We start from the raw sequence: 26,105 nt of genomic DNA, 5'->3' as shown, positions 1-26,105 counted from the left end.
TGGGAATTAGATGGCGAGGTGAAGGATGCTATGGAGAGAAGAGGTTTGGTGAAAAAGGATGCCTTTGATTGAAGGCGATAGCAAGGGTGCGCATCAGACAACCGACCACTTGAGGTAGGGATAACGATGGATAAGTGGTAGTAGTTTAGGACCAAAAATAGGGACTGTATTTGTGTGACGGGTTTGCACGAAAATACAGGACTCAGAAGTTTGTATCGGTATAGGAACAAATCAACTTGGTACTGTATTATAAAGAAGTTTGATATCTGACAACTTTGCAATCCTTATCATAAGCTGAAGCTTTTGACACTTTGACGATGTCATTATATTTTCTATTTAACCTTTTACCTACACAAAATTACTAACATCTTTGAAACGGTAAAGAGTTAATCAAATAACACCTAAGAATAAAACAATTTCTTCACCCAATCAACTTTGGATTGAGATTTAATCAATTGACAATGGAAAGTCTCTAATCTCAAATTCAAGTTGAAAGACAATGACTAATCTGAAATTCCTTGTAACTAACCTCTAGGGCATCATCTGCGCTTTTCACCTCAACCTCATTGCATCCATTGACATACATGTTATGGTTTGCATCTTCTCTTAAGATTTTGGCCTGAAATCCCCTGAAAAATATGTATTAAATACGATAAGTACAATTACATAATTTTTAAGGTTATATAATTTACAATAAAATAAACATACAGGTCATCAACCTACAAACGTTAAGAGAAACAAACAAATCCGACTGAAATCGTAAATCTCAGATCTTGTGTAAAAAATTTGTATACTGTAGTAAGATATAAGAAATACTGTAAAATGTTATTTTCATTAGTAAAATAAATTTTTGAATATACTTACCCGATGATCATGTAGCTGTCAACTCTGTTGCCCGACAGAAATCTACGGTCGGGATACGCCAGCGATCGCTATACAGGTGGGGGTGTACACAACAGCGCCATCTGTGAGCAGGTACTCAAGTACTTCTTGTCAACAAGAACTCATTTTTCTCCTCGGTCCACTGGTTCTCTATGGGGAGGAAGGGCGGGTCCTTAAATTCATGATCATCGGGTAAGTATATTCAAAAATTTATTTTACTAATGAAAATAACATTTTTCAATATTAATCTTACCCGATGATCATGTAGCTGATTCACACCCAGGGTGGTGGGTGGAGACCAGCATACATGTTAACAAAGAAGCTAAGTATCCCGTATCTTATTTTAGCCGTTATTCAAAATAACAAACATAAAATAAATAAGTACCTGGTAAGGAAGTCGACTTGAACCATTACTCTGCCTTTTTAAGTACGTCTTCCTTACTGAGCCTAGCGATCCTCTTAGGATGCTGAGCGACTCCTAGGTGCTGAAGTATTAAGGGCTGCAACCCATACTAAAGGACCTCATCACAACCTCTAATCTAGGCGCTTCTCAAGAAAGAATTTGACCACCCGCCAAATCAACCAGGATGCGGAAGGCTTCTTAGCCTTCCGGACAACCCAGAAATATTTCAAGAGAAAGATTAAAAAGGTTCTGGAATTAGGGCATTGTAGTGGTGGAGCCCCCACCACTACTGCACTCGTTGCTACGAATGGTCCCACAGTGTAGCAGTTCTCGTAAAGAGACTGGACATTCTTAAGATAAAAGACGCGAACACTGATTAGCTTTTCCAAAAGGTTGCGTCGAAAATATTTTGCAGAGATCTATTTTATTAAAAGGTCACGGAAGTTGTGATAGCTCTAACTTCGTGTGTCCTTACCTTCAGCCAAGCTTGGTCTTCCTCATTCAGAAGGGAATGAGCTTCTCGTATTAACAGTCTGAAAATATTAGGATAAAGAATTCTCTGACATAGGCAAAGATGAATTCTTAACTGAACACCATAAAGCTTCAGACGGGCCTCATAAAGGTTTTTAAAAAAGAACTTAAGAGCTCTACAGGACATAATACTCTTTCTAGTTCCTTTCCAACCATATCGATAAGTTTGGAATAACGAACGATATTGGTCAAGGCCGAGAAGGCAGCTCGTGTTTGGCTAGAAAACCAAGATGTAGAACATGTAGCCGTTTCGGATGAAAATCCGATGTTCTTGCTGAAGGCATGAATCTCACTGACTCTTTTAGCTGGTAAAACATATCAGGAAAAGAGTCTTAAAGATGAGATCTTTCAGGGAGGCTGATTGAAGTGGTTCGAACCTGTCTAACATAAGAAATCTTAGAACCACGTCTAAATTCCAACCAGGTGTAACCAAACGACGCTCCTTCGTGGTCTCAAAAGACTTAAGGAGGTCCTGTAGATCTTTATTGTTAAAAAGATCTAAGCCTCTGTGACGGAAGACTGATGCCAACAAGCTTCTGTAACCCTTGATAGTGGGAGCTGAAAGAGATCGCTCTTTTCTCAGATATAAGAGGAAGTCAGCTATTTGAGTTACAGAGGTACTGGTCGAGGATACGGATACTGACTTGCACCAGTTTAGGAAGATTCCCCACTTCGATTGGTAGACTCTAAGGGTGGATGTTCTCCTTGCTCTAACAATCGCTCTGGTTGCCTCCTTCGAAAAACCTCTAGTTCTCGAGAGTCTTTCGATACTCTGAAGGCAGTGAGACGAAGAGCGTGGAGGCCTTGGAGTACCTTCTTACGCGTGGCAGACGTAGAAGGTCCACCCTTAGGGGAAGAGTTCTGGGAACGTCTACTAGCCATCGAAGTACCTCGGTAGTTATTCTCTCGCGGGCCAGAGGGACGCAACTAGTGTCAACTTTGTCCCAACGTGAGAGGCGAACTTCTGCAGTACCTTGTTGACAAACTAGAACGGAGGGAATGCATATAGATCTAGATGAGACTAATCTAGTAGAAAGGCATCTAAAAGAACCACTGCTGGGTCTGTTGAGAGCCTCTTGGACATCGAGGTTGCGAAGAGATCCATGGTTGGATGGCCCCAAGTGACCCAAAGTCTCTTGCATACATCTCTGTGGAGGGTCCAATATGTTGGAATTATTGTCCCTTCCTACTGAGACAAACTGCTAAGACATTCAAGTTGCCTTGGAAGAAATTTGTTACTAGTGAAAAGTCAAGACCTGTTGAAAAGGAGAGGAGGTCACTAGCGAACTCGCACCATGTCAGAGAGTAGGTCCCTCCTTGCTAGGAGATGAACATCAAAGCAGGGAGTTGTCCGTGTTGACCTCCATTACTTTGTCTTGAAGGAGAGACCTGAAGCTTTTCCAGGTCAGACTTACTGCCAGAAGCTTCTTGCAGTTAAAATGCATTGTCCTTTGACGCGAGTTCCATAATCCCGAGCATTCCCTACCGCCTAAGGTCGCACCCCAGCCTACGTCCGATGCGTCTGAGAAGAGAACGTGGTTGGGAGTCTGAACAGTCAGGGGAAGACCCTATAAAAGGTTGATAAAGTCCTTTCCTCAGGTTAGACCAGACTTATCTTCCGGGAACCGGGATCGAGACCGCTTGTAGCGTCTTGTCCTTTTCCAGTGAAGAGCTAGATGAAACCGAAGAGGACGGAGGTGTAGTCTTCCAAGTGACACCAAATGCACCACGGATGACAGTGTCCTAACCAGACTCATCCACAGCCTGACAGGGCCGTATTCCTTCTTCAGCATCTTCTGGATGGATAGCAGGGCTGGGGATTGATCTTCTCGTTCAGCCATGTCCTCATCAGAGGGTTCCTCATCCGAAACTGATGAGGAAACGGCAACGGAGTGGGCAACGTCTGCCTCGCTGAAGCCGGTCGCACTGGTGGATGCGTGACGGAGCCGGACACAAGATCATGGTACTGCTGCACAGTCTGTGAACTGTCAACCATGGGGAAGCGAGGAAGTACAGCGACAACCCGAAACTGTCTAGACTGTCTGGGTAGTACAGACAACTCCTTATCGGGTTGCTGAGGTTGCCGCACTGCGTCACAACAAGTCACCTCTGCTGGTTGTTGAACGTCTTCCCAGTGACACACTGACTCCGTAAAAAATCCTCTATCAAGGACTAAGCTTGGACTGCATGTCTTGCAACAAAGCCCAAGGTCTAAGGGAGCAGGTGTGGCAACAGACGGGGTTAGCGACTGAAGCGGAACCATTTACCCTCCCTGGAAGCATGTTATGCTTAAATAAAAGTCCATAGGAGGCTAAGCAGCTTAAGGCTCCTCTCCAAATGACAGAGTCCTCAAGGGAATATCAGAAGGAGGGAGAACAGCACTTTCTCATCTACAGGAACCATATCCTAGAAAAGCTAGGTTCTCTCAGTGAGGGTTTCACTGGTGCAAAAGCAGCAGACCAGAAGGCAACGTTATGAAACTGCTTGACAGTCTGTGAACTGTCAAAAACTGAACTGTCAACCACAACAGGAGCGTGAGGACATACAGCACTGGTGTATAAGTAGCAGACCAGAAGGCAACGTCATGTAACTGTATGACAGTTTGTGAGAGGCAACAACCAAAGTTGTGTGGGGAAGCCTCAACTCCTGACTGACTAGTTTGCTGCTGGCGAGTGGCGGTAACCACAGTGTGTTGCGGAGGCTGACACACCGTGTCAAAACACGGCAGCTTGTGGTAGCTCACGCACGGCAACGGAGTGCTGTGTGTGTGGGAGTCATCATACATCTGGCAGGGTTGACTTGTGCATGGGTGGAGGAGCTCTCACAACAAGAGTGTGAGAGCAGGAAGCCATGCCGGGCGCACAACCGTGGGAGGTGTAGGCCCACGGGTGCATCGTCAACCTTCTCCGCAGTCGGAGTGTGGGAGCTAGCAACAACAAAAGCAGAGTGCTGGAGCGTGGGAGGGGCTGCGGTGGGTTGAGGAGCATGCGGTAAGGTATGCGGAGCATGCTGTAAGGTATGCGGAGCATGCTGTAAGGTATGCGGCTCATGCTGCATGGTATGCGGAGCATGCTGTAAGGTATGCAGAGCATGCTGCATGGTATGCGGAGCATGCTGTAAGGTATGCAGAGCATGCTGTAAGGTATGCAGAGCATGCTGTAAGGTATGCAGAGCATGCTGTAAGGAATGCAGAGCATGCTGTAAGGTATGCAGAGCATGCTGCATGGGCTGCGGAGAATGCCGCATAGTGCTGGAACCCGGCAGCTCTACAGAACCTTCCCACTGCTGATGCGGTAGCTCACGCATGTTAGCAGATGGTGCAGCAAGAACATGCGTCTGGCAGGGTGGACTGCGCATCGGTGGTGGAGCTCTCACAGGTGGAGGGTGGGAGCAGGCAGCCGCAGTATCTGCTGAGCGCACAACCTCGGCGGGTTGTAGGTTAACAGGCTGCATTGTCAACCTTCCAGCATGAAACTCCTGCATGAAGGAGCAAGCTGAGACTGTATAGTCTGCAGCATGGACCACTAGGGTCTATGAAAGACAACAACAAACGGAGCTACTGTCCGTTGTGACTGAGGGTCTAAAACAGCTGGTGCGGCAACAGACGGAGTTACTGCCTGTTGCGGTACCACCTAGCCTCTCTTAGGAGGTGTGCAGTTGTCGTACTGCAGCGAGTCCGAACTGACCCAGTGGCTACACCTAGGCCGTTGGACTTGCGCGGAAGGGACCGACTTGCACTTAAAAGCTGCAAGATTTGGTCCATGGTTTCTGCGAGAAACCTCTTCCGCAGACGAGGAATAAATGGGCTCTCTCGTCTTTGTGTGGGTGGGGTGATCACGTCGGCAACGTGTGTAGATACACCCGAAACCACGGAGGGAAACGTCTGTTCGTCGATCAAGGCCTGAGGAACCCATAAGTCCTTCGACATTACTTCTCCCCTGGGCTTGGGAGCTTGTAAGAGGTATCGGACTAGGTGAACAACTGGCACGAACAGACGAACCCTCGAACGCAACACTGTAACACTTTGCGCATATCACTTTATCACTTTTGATTTTCTGTTTGCACTTATTTCACTGAACTCGAAACTTTAAGTGGTTTGTACCTGAAACACGCAATCCTATCCTTCATTAAAAGGTAGTAATTGCGAAAACAGTATTACAATGTAACAGAAAAACATAATGAAAGATAAAGAATTCAGTGGCTGGAAAAGAGACTAAACACTAGATCAAATAAACTATGTTTAAAATCTCTCACCGCATAAAGCCTGGGAACAAGAATAAAACTCTAGAAACGTTTTACCTTCTTCCCCTCTATCGACTAGGGAGAAGAGCAAAAAACGAGAACAACGTTACCCGCTTGAACGAAACGTTTATCCTCCTCTCTCTCCCTCCGTCTCTATCTCTCTCTCTCTCTCTCTTGACTTAGAACCTGAGAGATGAGCCCAATTATATATATCGTTAAAACATATTATTTGTTAAAGGAAAAAAACTGAAAGGTTTCCCAAATAAAAAGTTCCTTTATTAGAATTAAAACCATTTAAGCTAAGAAAGAATGAACGAAACGCTAGAATCGGTTTACTCTTACTGCAACGTGAAACCGTGAAATACTCTCTCTCTATCGTAACGATAGAGCGCAAGTTGAACGTTCTGAACGTCAACAACTGCGGAGACTAAACAAAACGTTAGTTCAACTTTGAAAACAGTACGAGACTTATCAAAGAAATTCTTTCAAAAACATTAAAATTAAAATAGCATAAATTCTTAACAGGAAAAACGATATGACGAGCTCAATGTTAATTAACTTCGGTTCCAAGTAAGGACCGCCTACTATTAGGAAAGGTCGCATATAAACAAACATAAAAAATTTTATTTTTTTTTATTTTTTAAGTTTATAATAAAAGGAAAGTTAATCGAAGAGGCCTATAAATGGCGGAGAGATATAAAATAAAAAGTGAAAGAGAGTCTATACTCTCTTCGACACCAACACTTCCGTCTAAGGGAAGGGTCGGCCATTTAAAAGTGAAAGAGAGTCCATACTCTCTTCGTCACCATAATTAATTCAAATTAATTCCAAAAGCTTGCTAAGCTAAAGATAAAGCTTCCTGAATAGCGAAGGCTAAACTCTAGAGCAAATACATCACCAAATCGTGAACAATAACTCCAGAATCAACAGCGTATCCAAATAGGTCTAGCCGGAGGCACGACAGAGGAAAAATTGAGTTCTTGTTGACAAGAAGTACTTGAGTACCTGCTCACAGATGGCGCTGTTGTGTACACCCCCACCTGTATAGCGATCGCTGGCGTATCCCGACCGTAGATTTCTGTCGGGCAACAGAGTTGACAGCTACATGATCATCGGGTAAGATTAATATTGAAAAATTCAATATTATATCATTGAATACATACATATACAGTATACAGTGATACCTCGGTACTCGACCATAATCCGTTCGAGATCCGTGTTCGACCTCCGATTTGTTCGAGTACCGAATTTTTTTTCCCCATAAGAAATAATGGTATACAGTGATACCTCGGTAGTCGAACGACTCTATACTCGAACAATTCGGAGTTCGACCAAAATTTTCGAGAAATTTTTGCTGCGGTGCTCGACCAAAAATTCGGTACTCGACCAGCCGAACACGTGACGACCGCATGGGCTTTGTGATGATCGCGCCATCTCGGCCACTCTCGCTTGTTCGGGAAGCATCAGTTCTCTCGAGAGCGTCACTCAGACAACGCGCGATCAGCATTCGTTGTGATTTAGTGATTTTCAGTGCTTTTAATTGCTTTTTTAGCTTTCATAATGAGTCCCAAGAAAGTAATGAGTGTTAAGGGGAAGGAGAAGAGGAAAACAGTGCGAACAACGATCGAGTTGAAGAAGGAAATTATAGCGAAATATGAGAATGGTGTACGAGTGTCCGATTTAGCGGTAGAATACGGAATGGCGAAGTCGACCATTTCTACGTTTTTAAAGCATAAAGAAATGATTAAGAAGGCGAATGTTGCAACGGGAGTTACGGCGGTAACTAAGCAAAGGCCACAAGTGATTGAGGAGATGGAAAAGTTGCTTTTAATATTTATTAAAGAAAAACAGTTGGCCGGGGAAAGTGTTAGTGAAGCGTTCATTTGTGAAAAAGCGTTGCATATCTATGAAGAATTAGTGAAGAAAAGTCCGAGTACCAGTGAAAGTGATTCATTTACATTTAAAGCGAGCAGGGGTTGGTTTGAAAAGTTTCGTAATAGAACAGGTATTCGTAATACAACAGGTATTCATCATTTTCGAAGAATACTGCAGAGGAGGAAGAAACAATTAACAATAGACCAGTTTTTCACAAAAGAAAAGAAAGCTGCTACAGTACATCAAAGCCTGTTTCTCCTCCAAAGAAGAGACAAAGAAGAGAAGAAACCCCTGAAATAGATCTGCCCACCCTTTCATTGGAGAGAGAAACAACTCCTGAAGGAGAACTACCCCGCCACATCATGGAAGGGGACTCTCCTTCCAAGCAGTAACCTCCCCCTTCCATCCTCTCCACATCCATCCCTGTATGCCATCGAACCGCTGCTCAAAGGTATGTTCACTACAGTACAGAAAATGGTTTAAAATTGTTTTATTTTAGTACAGTAAATGGTTTAAAATTGTTTTATAGGATTTTCTGACCAATTTCATACACATTTAGATAATTATTGTTGTTTAGGTACACGTTTTATTAATATTTTGGGCCTGTTCGAGTGCTTGGGAACGGAATAGAATATATACCATTATTTCTTATGGGGAAAAAAAATTCGGTACTCGAACAAATCGGAGGTCGAACACGGATCTCGAACGGATTATGGTCGAGTACCGAGGTATCACTGTATATTCTATTCCGTTCCCAAGCACTCGAACAGGCCCAAAATATTAATAAAACGTGTACCTAAACAACAATAATTATCTAAATGTGTATGAAATTGGTCAGAAAATCCTATAAAACAATTTTAAACCATTTACTGTACTAAAATAAAACAATTTTAAACCATTTTCTGTACTGTAGTGAACATACCTTTGAGCAGCGGTTCGATGGCATACAGGGATGGATGTGGAGAGGATGGAAGGGGGAGGTTACTGCTTGGAAGGAGAGTCCCCTTCCATGATGTGGCGGGGTAGTTCTCCTTCAGGAGTTGTTTCTCTCTCCAATGAAAGGGTGGGCAGATCTATTTCAGGGGTTTCTTCTCTTCTTTGTCTCTTCTTTGGAGGAGAAACAGGCTTTGATGTAGCAGCTTTCTTTTCTTTTGTGAAAAACTGGTCTATTGTTAATTGTTTCTTCCTCCTCTGCAGTATTCTTCGAAAATGATACATGACACTATCATTAAACATATGCACTGCCCGGTTTGCTACTGCAATTTCTGGGTGGTATTTTTCAGCAAAAGCCTGCACATCTGCCCACTTGGAACAAATTTCATTGATGAGAGAACTTGGAACATCCTCCCTTACCTCATCCTCTTCTGAAGATTCCTGCTCCACAATCAGATCCTGCTGCTGTTGTTGTTGCAGGTGCAACAATTCCTCCACAGTCAACTCGGTAGAATGGCTTTCTACAAGCTCATCAATATCATCCTTGTCGACCTCAAGCCCCAAACTCCTGCCCATGACAACAATTTCCTCAACGACATCAGTGTCATCAGAAATTACAGGGGTAGCAGTGCTTGGACCCGCCTCTGGTTGGAAACCTTCAAACTCCCTCTCTGTGACACATGATGGCCACAGCTTACGCCAGGCAGAGTTCAATGTCCTATAGGTCACACCTCGCCAAGCTTGGTCAATCATGTTAACAGAGTTGAGGATGCTGAAGTGTTCCTTCCAGAATTCCTTTAGGGTCAACTTCGTGTCACTGGTCACTTCAAAACACTTTCTGAAAAGGGCCTTGGTATAGAGTTTTTTGAAGTTTGAAATGACCTGTTGGTCCATGGGCTGTAGTATGGGAGTAGTATTGGGGGGCAAGAATTTGATTTTGATAAAGCTGTATTCTTCTTTCAAGTCATCCTCGAGACCTGGAGGATGTGCAGGAGCATTGTCCATAACCAGAAGACATTTCATTGGCAAGCTCTTTTCAATGAGGTAAGCCTTAACCTGGGGGGCAAACACTTCGTTTATCCACTCAGTAAAGAATTGTCTTGTGACCCAAGATTTAGTGTTCGAGCGCCACATAACTGGTAGTGCACTTTTACAAATATTATTTCGTTTGAACACCCGGGGGTTGTCCGAGTGGTACACTAACAAGGGTTTGATCTTGCAATCGCCACTTGCATTTGCACACAGCAACAATGTTAGCCTATCTTTCATTGGCTTGTGACCTGGCATCTTCGTCTCGTCCTTGGTAATGTACGTATTGGCTGGCATTTTCTTCCAAAATAACCCAGTCTCATCACAATTAAAGACTTGTTGTGCGATCAAATTTTGTTCATTTATGTACCGATCGAATTCCCCCACGTATTTATCGGCTGCAATTTGATCCGAACTAGCTGCCTCCCCATGCCTAGTAACACGATGAATACCTGTTCTATTACGAAACTTTTCAAACCAACCCCTGCTCGCTTTAAATGTAAATGAATCACTTTCACTGGTACTCGGACTTTTCTTCACTAATTCTTCATAGATATGCAACGCTTTTTCACAAATGAACGCTTCACTAACACTTTCCCCGGCCAACTGTTTTTCTTTAATAAATATTAAAAGCAACTTTTCCATCTCCTCAATCACTTGTGGCCTTTGCTTAGTTACCGCCGTAACTCCCGTTGCAACATTCGCCTTCTTAATCATTTCTTTATGCTTTAAAAACGTAGAAATGGTCGACTTCGCCATTCCGTATTCTACCGCTAAATCGGACACTCGTACACCATTCTCATATTTCGCTATAATTTCCTTCTTCAACTCGATCGTTGTTCGCACTGTTTTCCTCTTCTCCTTCCCCTTAACACTCATTACTTTCTTGGGACTCATTATGAAAGCTAAAAAAGCAATTAAAAGCACTGAAAATCACTAAATCACAACGAATGCTGATCGCGCGTTGTCTGAGTGACGCTCTCGAGAGAACTGATGCTTCCCGAACAAGCGAGAGTGGCCGAGATGGCGCGATCATCACAAAGCCCATGCGGTCGTCACGTGTTCGGCTGGTCGAGTACCGAATTTTTGGTCGAGCACCGCAGCAAAAATTTCTCGAAAATTTTGGTCGAACTCCGAATTGTTCGAGTATAGAGTCGTTCGACTACCGAGGTATCACTGTACATATACCAAGGCACTTCCGCCAATTTTGGGGGGTAGCCGACATCAACAAATGAAACAAAAACAAAAAAGGGGACCTCTACTCTCTACGTTCATCCAGCCTAACAAGGGACTCAACCGAGTTCAGCTGGTACTGCTAGGGTGCCACAGCCCACCCTCCCCCATTATCCACCACAGATGAAGCTTTATAATGCTGAATCCCCTACTGCTGCTACCTCCGCGGTCATCTAAGGCACCGGAGGAAGCAGCAGGATTTTATACAGGAGAGGGGGTTCCCAGCCCCCTCTTCCCGTCCCTTTTAGTCGCCTCTTACGACACGCAGGGATAACGTTGGCGCTATTCTAATTGTTTTTATGCCCCTGTGGCCACTATTTATTTCAGGTAAAATACAGTTCATTTAGTTGAAATGCAAAAAAAAGTTGGTGACTTAGGTGTACATTAAAAAGACTTGGCATGTATTCTTAGGGGAAAAATTCTTTGACATACTCGGCTATTTCTATAACCTAACTAATCATGGATAGAGAGTTAACTATAAATGGCCACTAGGATTTGATAGTCTGTCTTTACTTATGAAGATGGAATTCATTCTCCTTGTTTTCATCTGAATAATTTTGTATAAATAGAAGACTACTCATACATACATTTACCTCACATAATTACTGATAACTGGGAAGTATTTACCCATAACTCCAAATTAAAACTAGAATTGGCACTCAGTACAGTGCGTACCTATGCCTATATCATGTTGTACATCACAAGAGAGGCAATTCAATTATGACCATTTTGGCATTATTTCATGCAATCATATAAAAATTGGGCATAATATGGCAAAGAGAAGTTTCTGATCTTTTCGTGACCTTAGCCTTGACTTTTGACCCAATCACTCCTAAAATCTAATCAAATTGTCCTTGGATCAGGGCCAATCATTCCACCAAATTTCCTGAGATTCAGTCGAATAGTATTTGAGTTATGCATATCACAAAAACACAGACATACAAACAAATAAAATACACACTTATCAAAACATAATGTTCGCCGCAATGAAGTTTGCGAAGGTATTGAGAATTATCTATATACAGAGCACTGTATAAAACATAGTATTCTTTATTTTGTATGATTACATGTATAACAGAACTTTTTTTCTTTTGCGTCATACACAAAATACATACTTTATGAAATTTTGTAACATTCAACCAACAGCTAAAATACTGTACAGTACTATAAAAAGAAAGGAAAAATTAGTCCTAGAAAACATATAAGTTTAAAACTTTACCCTAGGAGAATATGTAAAGCACTTTAAACATTATCAAATGCATATCACAGTTCACAAAACTAACCTTGCTTGTACTAAATCAGATGATTCTTCTAGTAGATCATATATGTAGTTATTGTAAATCTCAATATACGAGACAAACACTGAGAAGACGCTATCATCATCAGCAGATGACACGCGCGAAGAGTCAGGAACACGGTCACTGCTATTATGGGAGCCATTGGCCTCTTTCCTGGAATCGGGTACATTTGAGATAAGAAATCTTAAAATAATTTTGTAACTGTTAGAACCAATTAGCAGCAGTTCACAAAACTACAAGAAAAAATGATGCTTAAAAGTGATCTGTACTTTTCCTAACTATACAAACCCGAGTTCTTTACAATGGGGAATATTTCAAATGTGAGATTGATTCAATGATTCGTAAGGAACTCCTTTCAGGAAAACGTAGCACCTTCTCTACGTTCCAAGGAGGTGGTCTTGCTTCTGACTGAGGACAAGTAACCTTAAAACTCTGTATGAGCATGGACAATTCCATAAAGGCAGAAATGTCAACTTCTTTCAGTCTAAAAACTAGGTTTAAGGCTGGGTGATAGCCTTTCACAACCGAAATGTAAGTACAGTAAAACCTCGCAGCAACAAACACGTTACTAAGGACTTCGGATATACTGTACCGGACTAAATTCAGATAACTAGAGTAGCATTCAGTGGGCAAAGGTCACCATAAAAAGTAAATAGTCACGAGATATTTATTTGTATTCACTCTACAGTCAGCCCTCACTTTTAGCGGGGGTTAGGTAACAGAGACAGGTGCGAAAATCGAGAATCCGCAAATACTTGCAGCCTAAAGGTGGGTCGACTCATAACCTAACAACTCGCCAAACATTACCTAACCGCGGTTAACTAACAAACAAGGTAATTCACTGTACTGCACTATATTCTTTTCCTGTTCTTTCTATCAAGGTATTTTAGTTCTTACTACTTTTCAGGTGTAATTGTACATTACCAACAAAACTTCAGTACAAGGGAAGATAACTAATAAACTAGATAACTATAAAATCATCACCACGACTCAAAACTAATCACACCACACCACGCTTGCTATAATTTTAAACTAAACACTTTTTTATATCTAGGAACACTCAATGATAATGTAGAGTAAAATAGTCTAATTGGAAAGGGACCTCTGGTAGTGGTTTCACTCGCCCCAGTTTTTATACTGACACCCTATAAGGGTGAGCGAGCTGGGTATATTCCTGGCACTCCATGCAACTTTTTTCTCTGGTATATTTAGCTGTATTTATACCTTAGAAATTGTGCTTTAAGGAGCATTTCACTGGGCGACACAGGTCCCTCGCCCAGGAATAGATTTTTCCTTCGACAAAATCCCTTAATGAAGCACAATTATCTTTTTAAAAGTCATGATTTTTTAGAATGGACAATGACTGCTTAGACTTGTCGGTTTGAGCTGACAAAATTGAATGCCATGTTTTAAGGTTTTATGTACAGTAATTCCGGTAGGCCCTGCTGCTTCCTCCGGTGCCTTAGATGACCGCGGAGGTAGCAGCAGTAGGGGACTCAGCAGTATGAAGCTTCATCTGTGGTGGAAATGTGGGAGGTTGGGCTGTGGCACCCTAGCAGTACCAGCTGAACTCGGCTGAGTCCCTGGTTAGGCTGGAGGAACGTAGAGAGTAGAGGTCCCCTTTTTGTTTTGTTTCTTGTTGTTGTCGGCTACCCCCCAAAATTGGGGGAAGTGCCTTTGGTATATGTATGTATGTATGTACAGTAAAATACTGTAAATTCCTTATTTGTATCTTTTATCAATGAATTTATGAATATTTATCTTAGCGCAAGTAAAAAAAAAAATTAATATAAAAAATTACTAAAACCACTGAATGTTTACAAAGTTTTATAGTAAATAACACACTCACACATACACTCTCTCTCTCTCTCTCCACATGGAGAAAGGGTCCGACCGAGCTTGTCTCTGTCTGTCTGTGTGTCATATTTACGTAAATCCACATCTTTTTTCCGTTTTTATCTACATTGTTTTCAGCTTATTTCCTTTTAATAATATGTGATTCCTTCCTGCAAAATAAATCCATATACCCATACGTTTCCATGTAAAGGGAAAAATTTTAAGACTAGTTTTGGATGAAAAAAGTCAGGCTTCACCCATTGCATGAGATATACATTTGGAATTATGAAAATATTTATTTTCTCGACCTCTATTGTGTTGTTGTTAGGGTATTCTAATTGCATCTCGTTCATTAATAATTTAGTAATTTGGAAGGATTGACTTTGGAGACCCTTTCTCATAGAAGCTTAAGTGTACTGGATCTCCAGTCAGAGGGAAAGATTGAATGAAAGGGACGCGATACCATACGGCGACCCCTTTGATCGTCCACGGATCTCTCCCGTGATGCTGCCACCTCTGTGCCACTCCCTTTCGCTCCCCTCTTTCCTCTGAAGGACTTGCTCACTTTCTGGCCTTTGGACTGAAAGGGCCGTTTAGACAGATTGATAGGTCTTGAGGACCTAGAAGTTGAGAGATCAGACGCAGCCTGCTGACAGCGTGAAGACTGGGATGGTCTTCCATAGGGCCTTGATGTCTTTGCCCTATGGAGGAGAGAAACGTTCGACAATTTCCTCCATCGTTCAGCAGCCCTCTCAATCTCCCCTGGAATGAAGAGAGAAGAACCCTCAAGGGTGGAATTCCTCAAACGTGAGACGTCCACCTTCAGTCCTATCTCTAATAAACCAGCCCACCCCTGGAATCCCAGGGCCAAATTTATATCTAATAGTTCTGCATGCCAATATTGGGATACTGACACTCTTTTAGTCCAAACATTATTGGGTAATTGGCAAGACCACCACAGCTCCCACAATTGACTTTGAAAAAAACTCCAACCCCAGTAATGGTATCCCTTCCTAAAAACCTAGACAGTGAAAAGGAGAAGAATGCTGGACAGTAAGGTTTGGAGACAGTTGAAAAATATGAGGGAGGGAGAAGTAATAATGAGCAATAGGAAAAGCATAAGATAAATTTAGTCAAACTGAGGTAAACATTATTCCCCAGTTTGAGAGCCCTCTTGCCCCTCACAAGGCTTCATAACAGAAATACTATTCTGTGTTGAAGCCAAATGACTACATATAGGCATTCTCTCTTTATAAGGGGGCCTCAGGGAGTATGCCTGCCACTGCACAGGAGGCCAAAACCTACACTCAGTACACAGGGATGACTGAGAACATTCACACCCCCTACAAGACACAGTGTGTGACTGTGTGTGGATCTATAGTTAGTTTACACAAATTGGTTGCAACATCCACCATTTCCCCAGCAAGTACAAATCTTTTGCTGCATATCCATTACAGCAATCATTCCTGCAAGTAAAGAAAAAAAAGTTTGGAAATGGGCATAACGATGTCTGCTCATTACTGCCAAAATTCAAAGTGAGGTTCTTCCAGCAAGTGGTGGGGCAGAATCCCCTTCTTACTCACATGCCCCAGCGATTCCAGCTTGCACTGAAACCACCTCCCTATTTAAGGGGCAAAGGTTTTGTATACACACAGGAACACAAACTTACTGACAAATCCCAGCTAAGATTATGACAAATAAAAAGTAAAAGTGCACATGGAAATATATACTGTATATATTCTAACCAACTCAAAATTTCATTCATACAGTCAATGGTAATGAATCATACCTAATTGCACATATAAAAATGTATACAGCTGAAGCCAGCTCCTCAAAACAGGATTCTCCATTGAAAAAAAGTTTATTGTAAGAGGAAAACAAAAAAATTACCATCTAAAAGTCAAAAATACCAAAGTATAAAGAAGTTAATCAATGGATTAAAAACTTGAACCATTTTAATACAAAATGCATCCTGCCTAAGATCTAGTAGTGATTTGTTTTTACACACATTTTTCGTGAGGCTTTATAATTCTGAGCACAGTATTCTAGAAGGCAACACTGTACTCACTCTAAATACAGATTAATGTAACTACAACAAATGCCTGATATTGTCAAATAACATCATGCAAAGGATCAGATATCATTTTACTCTTGGTTCCCACTTTCATGGCGTGGCGTACCTGTATCTAGGTGTTCGAGTATTCTTGGCTGCCGGAGTTGCATCCAGCCTTCGTCTGTGTTCAAGAGCATCGGCTTCGCACAGCCATTCAAAACCATTCATGCCATCAGGCTTAAACATACAACGTTTGGCTTGATTTTCACTTATACTGTTGAAGATGACATCCAGAGTCCTCAAGAGTATCCCACCATCTTGCGATGTTCCCTGAAAAAATGCATCATAATATGAGAATAGTTTTGAACTGGGATTTGTAAAAATATAACTTATTATCCACAGATTTAAATGGTTGACCATTTTGTATAAACTTATAAAATTATACAAAGAAATTCACTTATACACAATCCTCTTAAAAGAAGCTGGCCCAAAAAATTAAAAGGGTAAAAAAAATTTTGATAAAATGACAAATACTGTAAGTAATTTGTATTTTTCCCAACATACAAACCGGGAGCAATTTATAGGGATGTACTTTCGGCGAAGCTGAAAGACGAGCCATGATAATTTTAGCAAGGGATAACCAACCCAACCACTAGTTAGCGGGGAGGGGTGGCGGGTAGCTAACTAAACCTGCTCGCTCACACACCTGGGATGAGCACCCACTGCTTTCTGGCAGGAGTTCTTGAGGGACAAGGCTGGCGGATCAATTTGTATAAATACCTTCATGTTTGTATGTTAGGAAAAATCAAAAATTTTAAGTACAGTAATTTGTATTTTTCCTAACAGTACTTTACCTCGAACTACTTTCGCAGGAGTATCTGGGATCGCCTCCCAACCGACCAGAGTTTTGTGTAGTTCACCCTACTCCCATTTTCTATGAGGGATAACCTCAGGTGGTGTGATATGCACCCTGAGGCAACCCCAGGTCAGAGAGCATGCTTGCTCAGGTCTCGATCCCCAGTAAGTTCTCTGGCCGCGTCACGATAACATCACGACGCTCTCCTTATCCAGTGCGACCCTTTGTGTCCCCGACCCCCTTTGTGTCTTTGTCATTTGTTCCGACAAATAAAAACCCTTCGCTATTTATAAGGATGACTTACCTCTTAGGAGGGTGGAAGTCCTTACCAACTGGCTTTGACCCAGGGTTTTCTCTCCTTTGGTATGAGACCGAAGGTTGTAGGAACCCTGCCCTCGCTAAAATAGTTGTGCTACGCACTATTAGTGGCCAGCAGAAGTTGTGTGTTTGTGATACTAACAATGTGGCTGGTATAGTAATAGGATCTCAAGTCATAGGAATCTGATAGTACTGAGACTTTGCCCAATAGCCTCCCTCACTAGGGTATTGGGGACGCTGTAGTGGTTTGCGGACTGTGGCCAGATGTAGCACGCAGGCTGTCTAGTGTCTGAATGCCGACCACACTCGGTTTCACTACAAAAAAAGAACCAGTGGAATACCCAGAAATCTGTGTAAAAGGTAAACCATCAAGGATGAACTGGGCACTGGGCACCACCCTTTGATTTTATACTGGACAAGGGGACCCAACTAGAACCTTACTTCCCTCTCATCTTTTCTTGCTTTGAACTTTCTGAATACACGTAGTATGACAGCTGATTTAATTCTGGTAAATATCAGCAGGTTACAATTAGCTTGAATCTCAGGTTAGATTTTAAAAAAAATATCGACAAATATAATTGGTGGCTGAGAAGGGGAAACTATGGTGTAGTGAAAAATAGACTTTACAAAAACATAAAAAAATATTTATTTTGAAAGAAAAAAAAGTTAGTGACTTTTTTCCTTTCTCTGCCTCTTTTGCTCTTGTGATGCAATCTTTGTGGTTGCTTGTCATACTTCTTTAATTGAAAACATGACAAATTCATAGATAATTTGTAATTTTCCTAACCATACAAACCTTTAGCTATTCATTAGGGGTATTACTTTTGGCGAAGCTGAAAGGACGACCTATTAAATTTTAGAGGGGGATAACTATCCAATACACTAGTTAGCAGGGGTAGGGGGTTAGCTTGCTACCGCTCCTACTCAAACCTGTGATTTAGCTCACTTTGCTTGGAGGAAGGACTTCAACGGGGATAGGGCTGGCGGGTAAGATTGTATAAATAGCTAAAGGTTTGTATCGTTAGGATAAATACAAATTATCTATGAATTTTTTGTTTGTTCCGTAACTGGAATACAAACCTACGCTATTTATTAAGGGTGACTCACCCATTAGGAGGATGAACGTCCCTACCAATTTGACTTTTGGCTTTATCCGGAGGTTCCTTATTTGAATAGGTTTGTACAAAAATAAGGAGTCCCTGCACCTCGCTAAAACCTTGCTCCGCAGCCTATACAAGCCAAGATATTTAGAAGTGTGACTGTCCAGGTAAAAGTTATTCCAAGTCTTTTGTAGGAAAAACGGTTGCAACCAGGACTTTCCCAATACCACGTCGCAAGGGGATAGAAACACAATAGTATTAGCTTAAAACTAGGTACACAAGGAAGCATGGTTTACCTGCAGTTGTTTGAGGTCAGCTTATGCAGATAACCCAGGATGCTGCTTTCCCCAAGAGAGGGGAGGATGAAGAAAAGAAAGAGCCCGTCAAACCTTTTCATTCATGCAGACTAAAACCGGGTAACAATGCCCTCAACCTTCTGCTACTTGTCCAATAAGGAGCTTGAGGCATACAACCAGCTGTTGTGCAGCCACCAGAGGGCCGATATAGAACGTATCGAGCCTCCTGTGGGTCACGTCTTGCTGGTAGTGGGCTGTGAACGTGTTCGGACGTTTCAACACCCCAGCCTGAAGTACCTGCGTCACAGGAAGTTTCTTTTGAAGGCCAGGGACGAAGGTACGCCTCTAACATCATGAGCTCTGGGGCAATGTGATGGAGGAGGGTCTCGTTTCAGGGCATGGTCTATGACCTTGCGAATCCAGGCCGAGATAGTGTTCTTGGTGACCCTCCTCTTGTTCTTCCCTGTGCTGACAAAATTAGCAGGCACACGGGGACAGGCTGCGGCTGTTCTCTTGAGGTACAGCCTCAAACTCCTCACTGGGCAGAGTAACAGATGATCAGGGTGTATGATGTACTATTTTTTTTACTTTATATATCCCTCTGTGCCCCCATAAAAATACTTTAATCCATTATTATCTTTTTTACAGATATTGACAGCAGCCCCCTACTCGCAGGAGGGAGTGAGGATTAGGAAACTTAAGAGTATTTACCAAGTACAGTACATAAACATTATGAATGTGGTTGATGGGCTGTTACTGTGTAATGGTCTGTGATGCTGCTCTGTATTCATATTATCTTGCCTGTGGACTGTAGGTCCCATCAAGTGTTTGACTGAATAACACAAAAAACAAATGTACTACAGTATACGGTTATTGTTGATTGCTCGTGTTCGGCAGTCAACACTGTAAAGTTAATGAGTATTTTGTTTCGATGTGCGAAGTAACGAGGAAGAGTCTCGTGTGAGACTGTGTCATGGACATTGATAGTTCGCAGTAGCAATTGAAATGGAATAGGACTGTGTTCGAGTTTAGTCTGAATTGTTCCAGAAATACAGTATCAGGACCCTTTCCAAGAAGGAGAGGTTTAGGCAGCCTGATGGTGGACAGGAGATTGATGAGGACAGTATTGATTTAGGGAAAATAATTGCAGTACAGTATTTTTCAGGAGATTGATGAGGACAGTATTGATTTAGGGAAAATTATTGCAGTACAGTATTTTTCACCGTTATATGTTCTTTATAGATGGTTCATTAGATATTAAGTGTTCAAGTTTATTACTGGTCATTACAGATGTCATAAAACCATAGTGTTGCGGGGTTCTCCTTTAAGCTTAGTTTTGTAGCAATGTTTCTTTTGTTTTGGAGGCTGACTATATTGAGAATCCTAATATTTCTAAGTCTTTCAAATCCTCAGGTTCTGCGGTCATGGTTTTGTTAGGATTTTAAAGTTCCGTTTTGTAACTGTGTAGTGATATACCTTGCATGTAACTTAGTATTTTTCTCTTGCTTGTACAATATGCAGTAAGACTATTCTGAAATGGTCATTTCTTTTGTTTATCTTGTTTTTTTTGTGAGGCTGGAGTGTAAAGGAATGCTAATTTTCCCTTTAATTGATTATTTGAATTGACAAAACAATGTTAATGTATTCCTAAGTTTTTTTTTTCATTTACAAATAAATATTCTTTTTGCTTGTTTTTATGAATACAGTATTTCATTCCAGTTCCTTACACCAATGTGCTCCCCTTCTCAGCCACTGTTTTATTCTTAGTTTTTTAATCTTGTTAATAAGTCATTTATCATAATTTTTTCCTAGCACACTGTGTCCCGTTATCAGTTAATAAATGTTCTCTTTCACCTAATGTTCTGACCATTACTTGAACTTAAGCTATCTAACCTTAAATTCAAGCTATTCACACATACTGTTCATTTTTCCCAGAAACGAATCAACGTTCATCTTACATGTTAATCCAGCTAGCACAAGGAAAGTGAATTCAAGAAGGAAGAAAGATTCTAGCTGGGTCCCCTTGCCCAGTATAAATCAAGGGGTGGTACCCAGTGCTCCGTTCTTTTGACCTGTTACCTAGATTGTTGGATATTCCACCGTTGTATATTTTTTGTGTAGTGAACGTTGGATTGTGGTCGGCATCCGGACACTAGGCAGTTCGGGTGCTACCTCTGGCCACAGTCCGCAAACCACTACAGCGAGAATTACAGTCACACAGTTTAACAGTTCCTAATTAGTGCATATCCTCAACCTGTGGGGCATATGGATTGTTGGATGGACAAAGTTATTTTTGCCTTTCCCTAGAAAGAAAGAGAAAAAAAGCTGTTTGTTCATTCGATGTACAGTACATTAAAGACAGTAAGTGAAACTTGGTGAAATTATGCATGAAGCTGGATACCTTTTACCCTCAATTAGCTTTATATTACACAATGATGCTTATCACTAACAGACATTTTCCCATTGTAGTGTAATTACTTTTTAATGTAACTCTTGCATTCACTAAAACATCTTACTGGACATATACCACTACTCCAGTTCCAGTGCTTGTGTTGGGTTTTGAGTGCATAATAATTCATTAAATTACAGAGGTGCACTTCCTTCAGAACCATCCGTCTTTGCAGAAAAATTGCACTCAGACTGCTATTGGAAAAAATAGCACTAAGAGGAAAGGGTAATTGTACTATTTTTAGTGAGCAAAACAGGTCTTACAGTCATTAACAGGTTTAATTCAACAAACGTTCATTGTTCTTTGGCCTGCAACCCTGTTAAAAGCTGCATTCAGAATCATTCGCATTGTTTATTCTATTATAGGATAACCAGTTGCAACTTCATTTTAATACTGTCCAGTAGCTTGCATTTGCATACAGAATATTATCTTTAAATTATCCCTGAGTGCGGGCAGCTTTTTTTTCTTTTTCAAATAAAATTTTTTTAGTCTAGTTATTACTAGTCAAGTTCGTTCAATATTGAATATTGAAGACCTGTGTTTTCTCATCATTGTATCTATTTCTTTTAAATAAATATTTTTCACTTTTGTAAACTGAAAGTAAGAGAAACTGGCAATTTAGAGGAGGAATGGAAGTTAGTAAAAGAAAATTTTGTTGGGATTGCAAGTGATGTGTGTGGAAAGAAGGTTGTTGGAGGCAGCATGAGGAAGGGCAGTGAATGATGGAATGAAGGAGTGAAGGTAAAAGTGGAAGAGAAAAAGAGGGCTTTTGAAGAATGCAGCAAGTAATAGTATAGAGAAGTATGAAAAATATAGAGAGAAAAAGGTGGAAGTAAAGCGCAAGGTACGTGAGGCAAAGAGGGCAGCTGACCTGAGGTGGGGTCAGGGACTGGGTCATTCATATGAAGAGAATAAGAAGTAGTTTTGGAAAGAAGTGAAGAGAGTAAGGAAGGCTGGCGCAAGAATTGAAGAGACAGTGAAAGATGGAAATGGAAGGTTGTTAAAAGGAGAGGAGGCAAGGAAAAGATGGGCGGAATATTTTGAAAGTTTACTGAATGTTGAGGATAATAGGGAGGCAGATATAATTGCTGTTGCAGGTGTTGAGGTGCCAGTGATGGGAGATGAGAATGAGAGAGAGATTACAATAGATGAAGTGAGGAGAGCACTAGATGAAACGAGAGTAGGAAAAGCATCTGGTATGGATGGTGTGAGAGCTGAGATGTTGAAGGAGGGGGTTGTGACCGTACTTGAATGGTTGGTGAGATTGTTTAATATGTGTTTTGTGTTGTCAATGGTACCAGTAGATTGGGTTTGTGCATGTATTGTACCACTATATAAGGATAAGGGAGATGTGCATGAATGTTGTAATTCAAGAGGTATTAGTTTGTTAAGCGTAGTTGGAAAAGTGTATGGTAGAGTACTGATTAATAGCATTAAGGATAAAACAGAGAATGCAATCTTAGAAGTACAGGGTGGTTTTAGAAGAGGTAGGGGTTGTATGAATCAGATTTTACAGTTAGTCAGATATGCGAGAAATATTTAGCAAAAGGTAAGGTGTATGTTGCGTTTATGGATCTGGAGAAGCGTATGATAGAGTTGACAGGGAAGCAATGTGGAATGTGATGAGGTTATATGGAGTTGGTGGAAGGTTGTTGCAAGCAGTGAAAAGTTTCTACAAAGGTAGTAAAGCATGTGTTAGGATAGGAAATGAAGTGAGTGCTTGGTTTCCAGTGAGAGTGGGTCTGAGACAGGGATGTGTGATGTCGCCGTGGTTATTTAACTTGTATGTTGATGGAGTGGTGAGAGAGGTGAATGCTCGAGTGCTTGGACGAGGATTAAAACTGGTAGACAAGAATGACCATGAATGGGAGGTAAATCAGTTTTTGTTTGCGGATGATACTGTACTGGTTGCAGACACAGAAAAGAAGCTTGGACGATTAGTGACAGAATTTGGAAGTGTGTGAGAGAAGGAAGTTGAGAGTTAATGTGGGTAAGAGTAAGGTTATGAGATGTACGAGAAGGGAAGGTGGTGCAAGGTTGAATGTCATGTTGAATGGAGAGTTACTTGAAGAGGTGGATCAATTTAAGTACTTGGGGTCTGTTGTTGCAGCAAATGGTGGAGTGGAAGCAGATGTACGTCAGAGTGAATGAAGGTTGCAAAGTGTTGGGGGCAGTTAAGGGAGTAGTAAAAAATAGAGAGGGTTGGGCATGAATGTAAAGAGAGTTCTATATGACAAAGTGATTGTACCAACTGTGATGTATGGATTGGAGTTGTGGGGATTGAAAATGATGGAGAGACAGAAATTGAATGTGTTTGAGATGAAGTGTCTAAGGAGTATGGCTGGTGTATCTCGAGTATATAGGGTTAGGAACGAAGTGGTGAGGGTGAGAACGGGTGTAAGAAATGAGTTAGCGGCTAGAGTGGATATGAATGTGTTGAGGTGGTTTGGCCATGTTGAGAGAATGGAAAATGGCTGTCTGCTAAAGAAGGTGATGAATGCAAGAGTTGATGGGAGAAGTACAAGAGGAAGGCCAAGGTTTGGGTGGATGGATGGTGTGAAGAAAGCTCTGGGTGATAGGAGGATAGATGTGAGCGAGGCAAGAGAGCGTGCTAGAAATAGGAATGAATGGCGAGCGATTGTGAGGCAGTTCCGGTAGGCCCTGCTGCTGCCTCCGATGCCTTAGATGACCGCGGAGGTAGCAGCAGTAAGGGGTTCAGCATTATGAAGCTTCATCTGTGGTGGATAATGTGGGAGGGTGGGCTGTGACACCCTAGCAGTACCAGCTGAACTCGGCTGAGTCCCTTGTTAGGCTGGGAGGAACGTAGAGAGTAGAGGTCCCCTTTTTGTTTTTGTTTCTTTGTTGATGTCGGCTACCCCCCAGAATTGGGGGAAGTGCCTTGGTATATGTATATGTATGTATGTAAACTGTACTAAGCATTTCTTTTCCATGCATAACCTGTCTCCTCCTCAGCCAAAAAATTTAATTTAAATGTTTTACTCGCTTCCTTTCTAAAATCTTACCCAAGATTCAAGATATTTATGTATAATGTTAATTTTCCCAAGAATTAAATCAAAGGTCATACTACCTGTTTATTCAATAAGCTTAAGGCAAGAAAAGATAATGGAAAGTTCAGCAGTTCTAGCTAGGTCCCCCTGCCCAGTATAAAATCAAGGGGTGGTGCCCAGTACCCAGTTCATTCATGATTGGTTACTTTTTTGCCCCAATCTTGAAGCATACCACCGTATTTCATTGTGTAGTGAAAAGCTGGGGTGTGGTCAGCATTCAGAAACTAGGCAGTCAGGGTACTACATTTGGCCAGTCTGCAAACCACTATAGAGTGAACAGGATGTAATAACCTGCCCGTAGTACAGAGACCATTCAAGGATCGGCCCTGTGTGCCAACAACCTCTGCCACTGGCTCAGCAGGCATCCTCCCACTGGTGGGCAAGTGGGAGGACTGCCTTCCCTAGCAGGATCATCCACGTCCACCCCCTCTTCCTCCTTCACTTCCCTTGCTCTGCTCTCTAGCAGGAAAGGGCCTCTTTGCTGACGTCTTAGGAGCACCTAAACTTCTGGCGTTTCCTTGAAATAATGCAGGAGGAGATCTCTAAAATGGAGGGGCTGCTTTGTAGGGTCACATTGTCATTGCCCTCATGGGAAAGGAGCCCTAGACCACAGGTTCACTATATGGTGGGCCAGGGATTTAATGGTTCTCGTTCCTGAGAGCAGGAACTTTGACATAGCCTCCCTTGTATGCTCTTGGGACCAGTCTTCTGTCTTGAAGAGGTGAACCCACTGAGTATAGCCATAGATCAAGCCAAAAAGTAGCCTGCATGACATATTTCATGACTCTTTCCATGTTTAAGGCGTCACTCGCTGAAAAATTCACAGGTAGTGCCATCAGCTTCTGATATGTCATACCCTTGGTCAGAGGAACTATTGCTGGATTGTAAGGTAATGCTGCTAGTACTTCCTCCATGATCTCATATTATTTCTTATGTTTGAACAAACAGAGGAGGAAGGTGTTTTGCTGAATCGATTGTCCGCAAGGACTGGCAACTTCCAACGATTTAAGAGTACGTCTTCTTCTTGGCACCCTTCAGCCCCTCGACAAGGCCAACACCATGGCGGTCTTGATAGGTTTCTGGGTGCCATACAGAAGGTCTAAGACTGAGGGGTACAGGCTACCAGTTGCTGGACTCCTCTGACCAGCTCGTGGAACCATGGAGTGTTCATGCTGAAGGGACGGACACACATCAGAGCACCTTGAGAGAACTAGCGATCTGAAGATCGCTTCTGAGAAGCCAACCGTGGAAGACCTTGTGACCTGTCATCGTCATCTCTTCTAGGAGGAGTGCGCTTACACTTTGGTTAGTAATGCGCACAGGTAGACTCGAGCTCTGTTCTGGAAGTAGGAACCGTGGTTCATAGACAAGCTACTGCTGGGAAGTGTTATCTTGGAGAGTGCTCTCTCCTAGCGAACAGGTGATTTCTGGTGTACAGGTGGTTGTAAAGTGGCATTCCCTCACTTGTGATCTCACATGATGAAATAACAGGCTCACATTTTGCTGAAGTACGGCTTGAAGTTGGATGTCTGTGCACACGCTTAGGCTTGCATAGATCTTCGTCGGGGAGAGAAACTCGCCATCGCACTTCAAGAAGTGGATTGTACACAACAAGCGTAAGACTTTCTCGCCAAAACGCAGTCTACTCTGCTATGAGTATTAACTTGATTATGTGCTGAAGTTGGTGAAAACACTAGTTCATG

General features: G+C 42.0%; 1 protein-coding gene across 2 annotated transcripts in view; it reads right to left on the bottom strand.

The window, feature by feature from the left end:
• The window catches only part of LOC137623348 (kinesin-like protein KIF23), a 180,855-nt gene that overhangs the window by 141,178 nt on the left and 13,572 nt on the right, over positions 1-26,105 (bottom strand). For both annotated transcript variants that reach the window (XM_068354170.1, XM_068354171.1), the window contains exons 4-6: positions 16,443-16,645; positions 12,412-12,579; positions 530-629 (exon numbers count right to left, since the gene is read on the bottom strand). In XM_068354170.1, the coding sequence (XP_068210271.1) occupies positions 530-629; positions 12,412-12,579; positions 16,443-16,645 (471 nt within the window). The remainder of the gene's footprint in view (positions 1-529; positions 630-12,411; positions 12,580-16,442; positions 16,646-26,105) is intronic.

This window comes from Palaemon carinicauda, chromosome 30 (assembly GCF_036898095.1).
Source record: "Palaemon carinicauda isolate YSFRI2023 chromosome 30, ASM3689809v2, whole genome shotgun sequence".
Classification (NCBI taxonomy): domain Eukaryota; kingdom Metazoa; phylum Arthropoda; class Malacostraca; order Decapoda; family Palaemonidae; genus Palaemon; species Palaemon carinicauda.
This window is presented reverse-complemented; position numbering and strand designations above follow the sequence as displayed.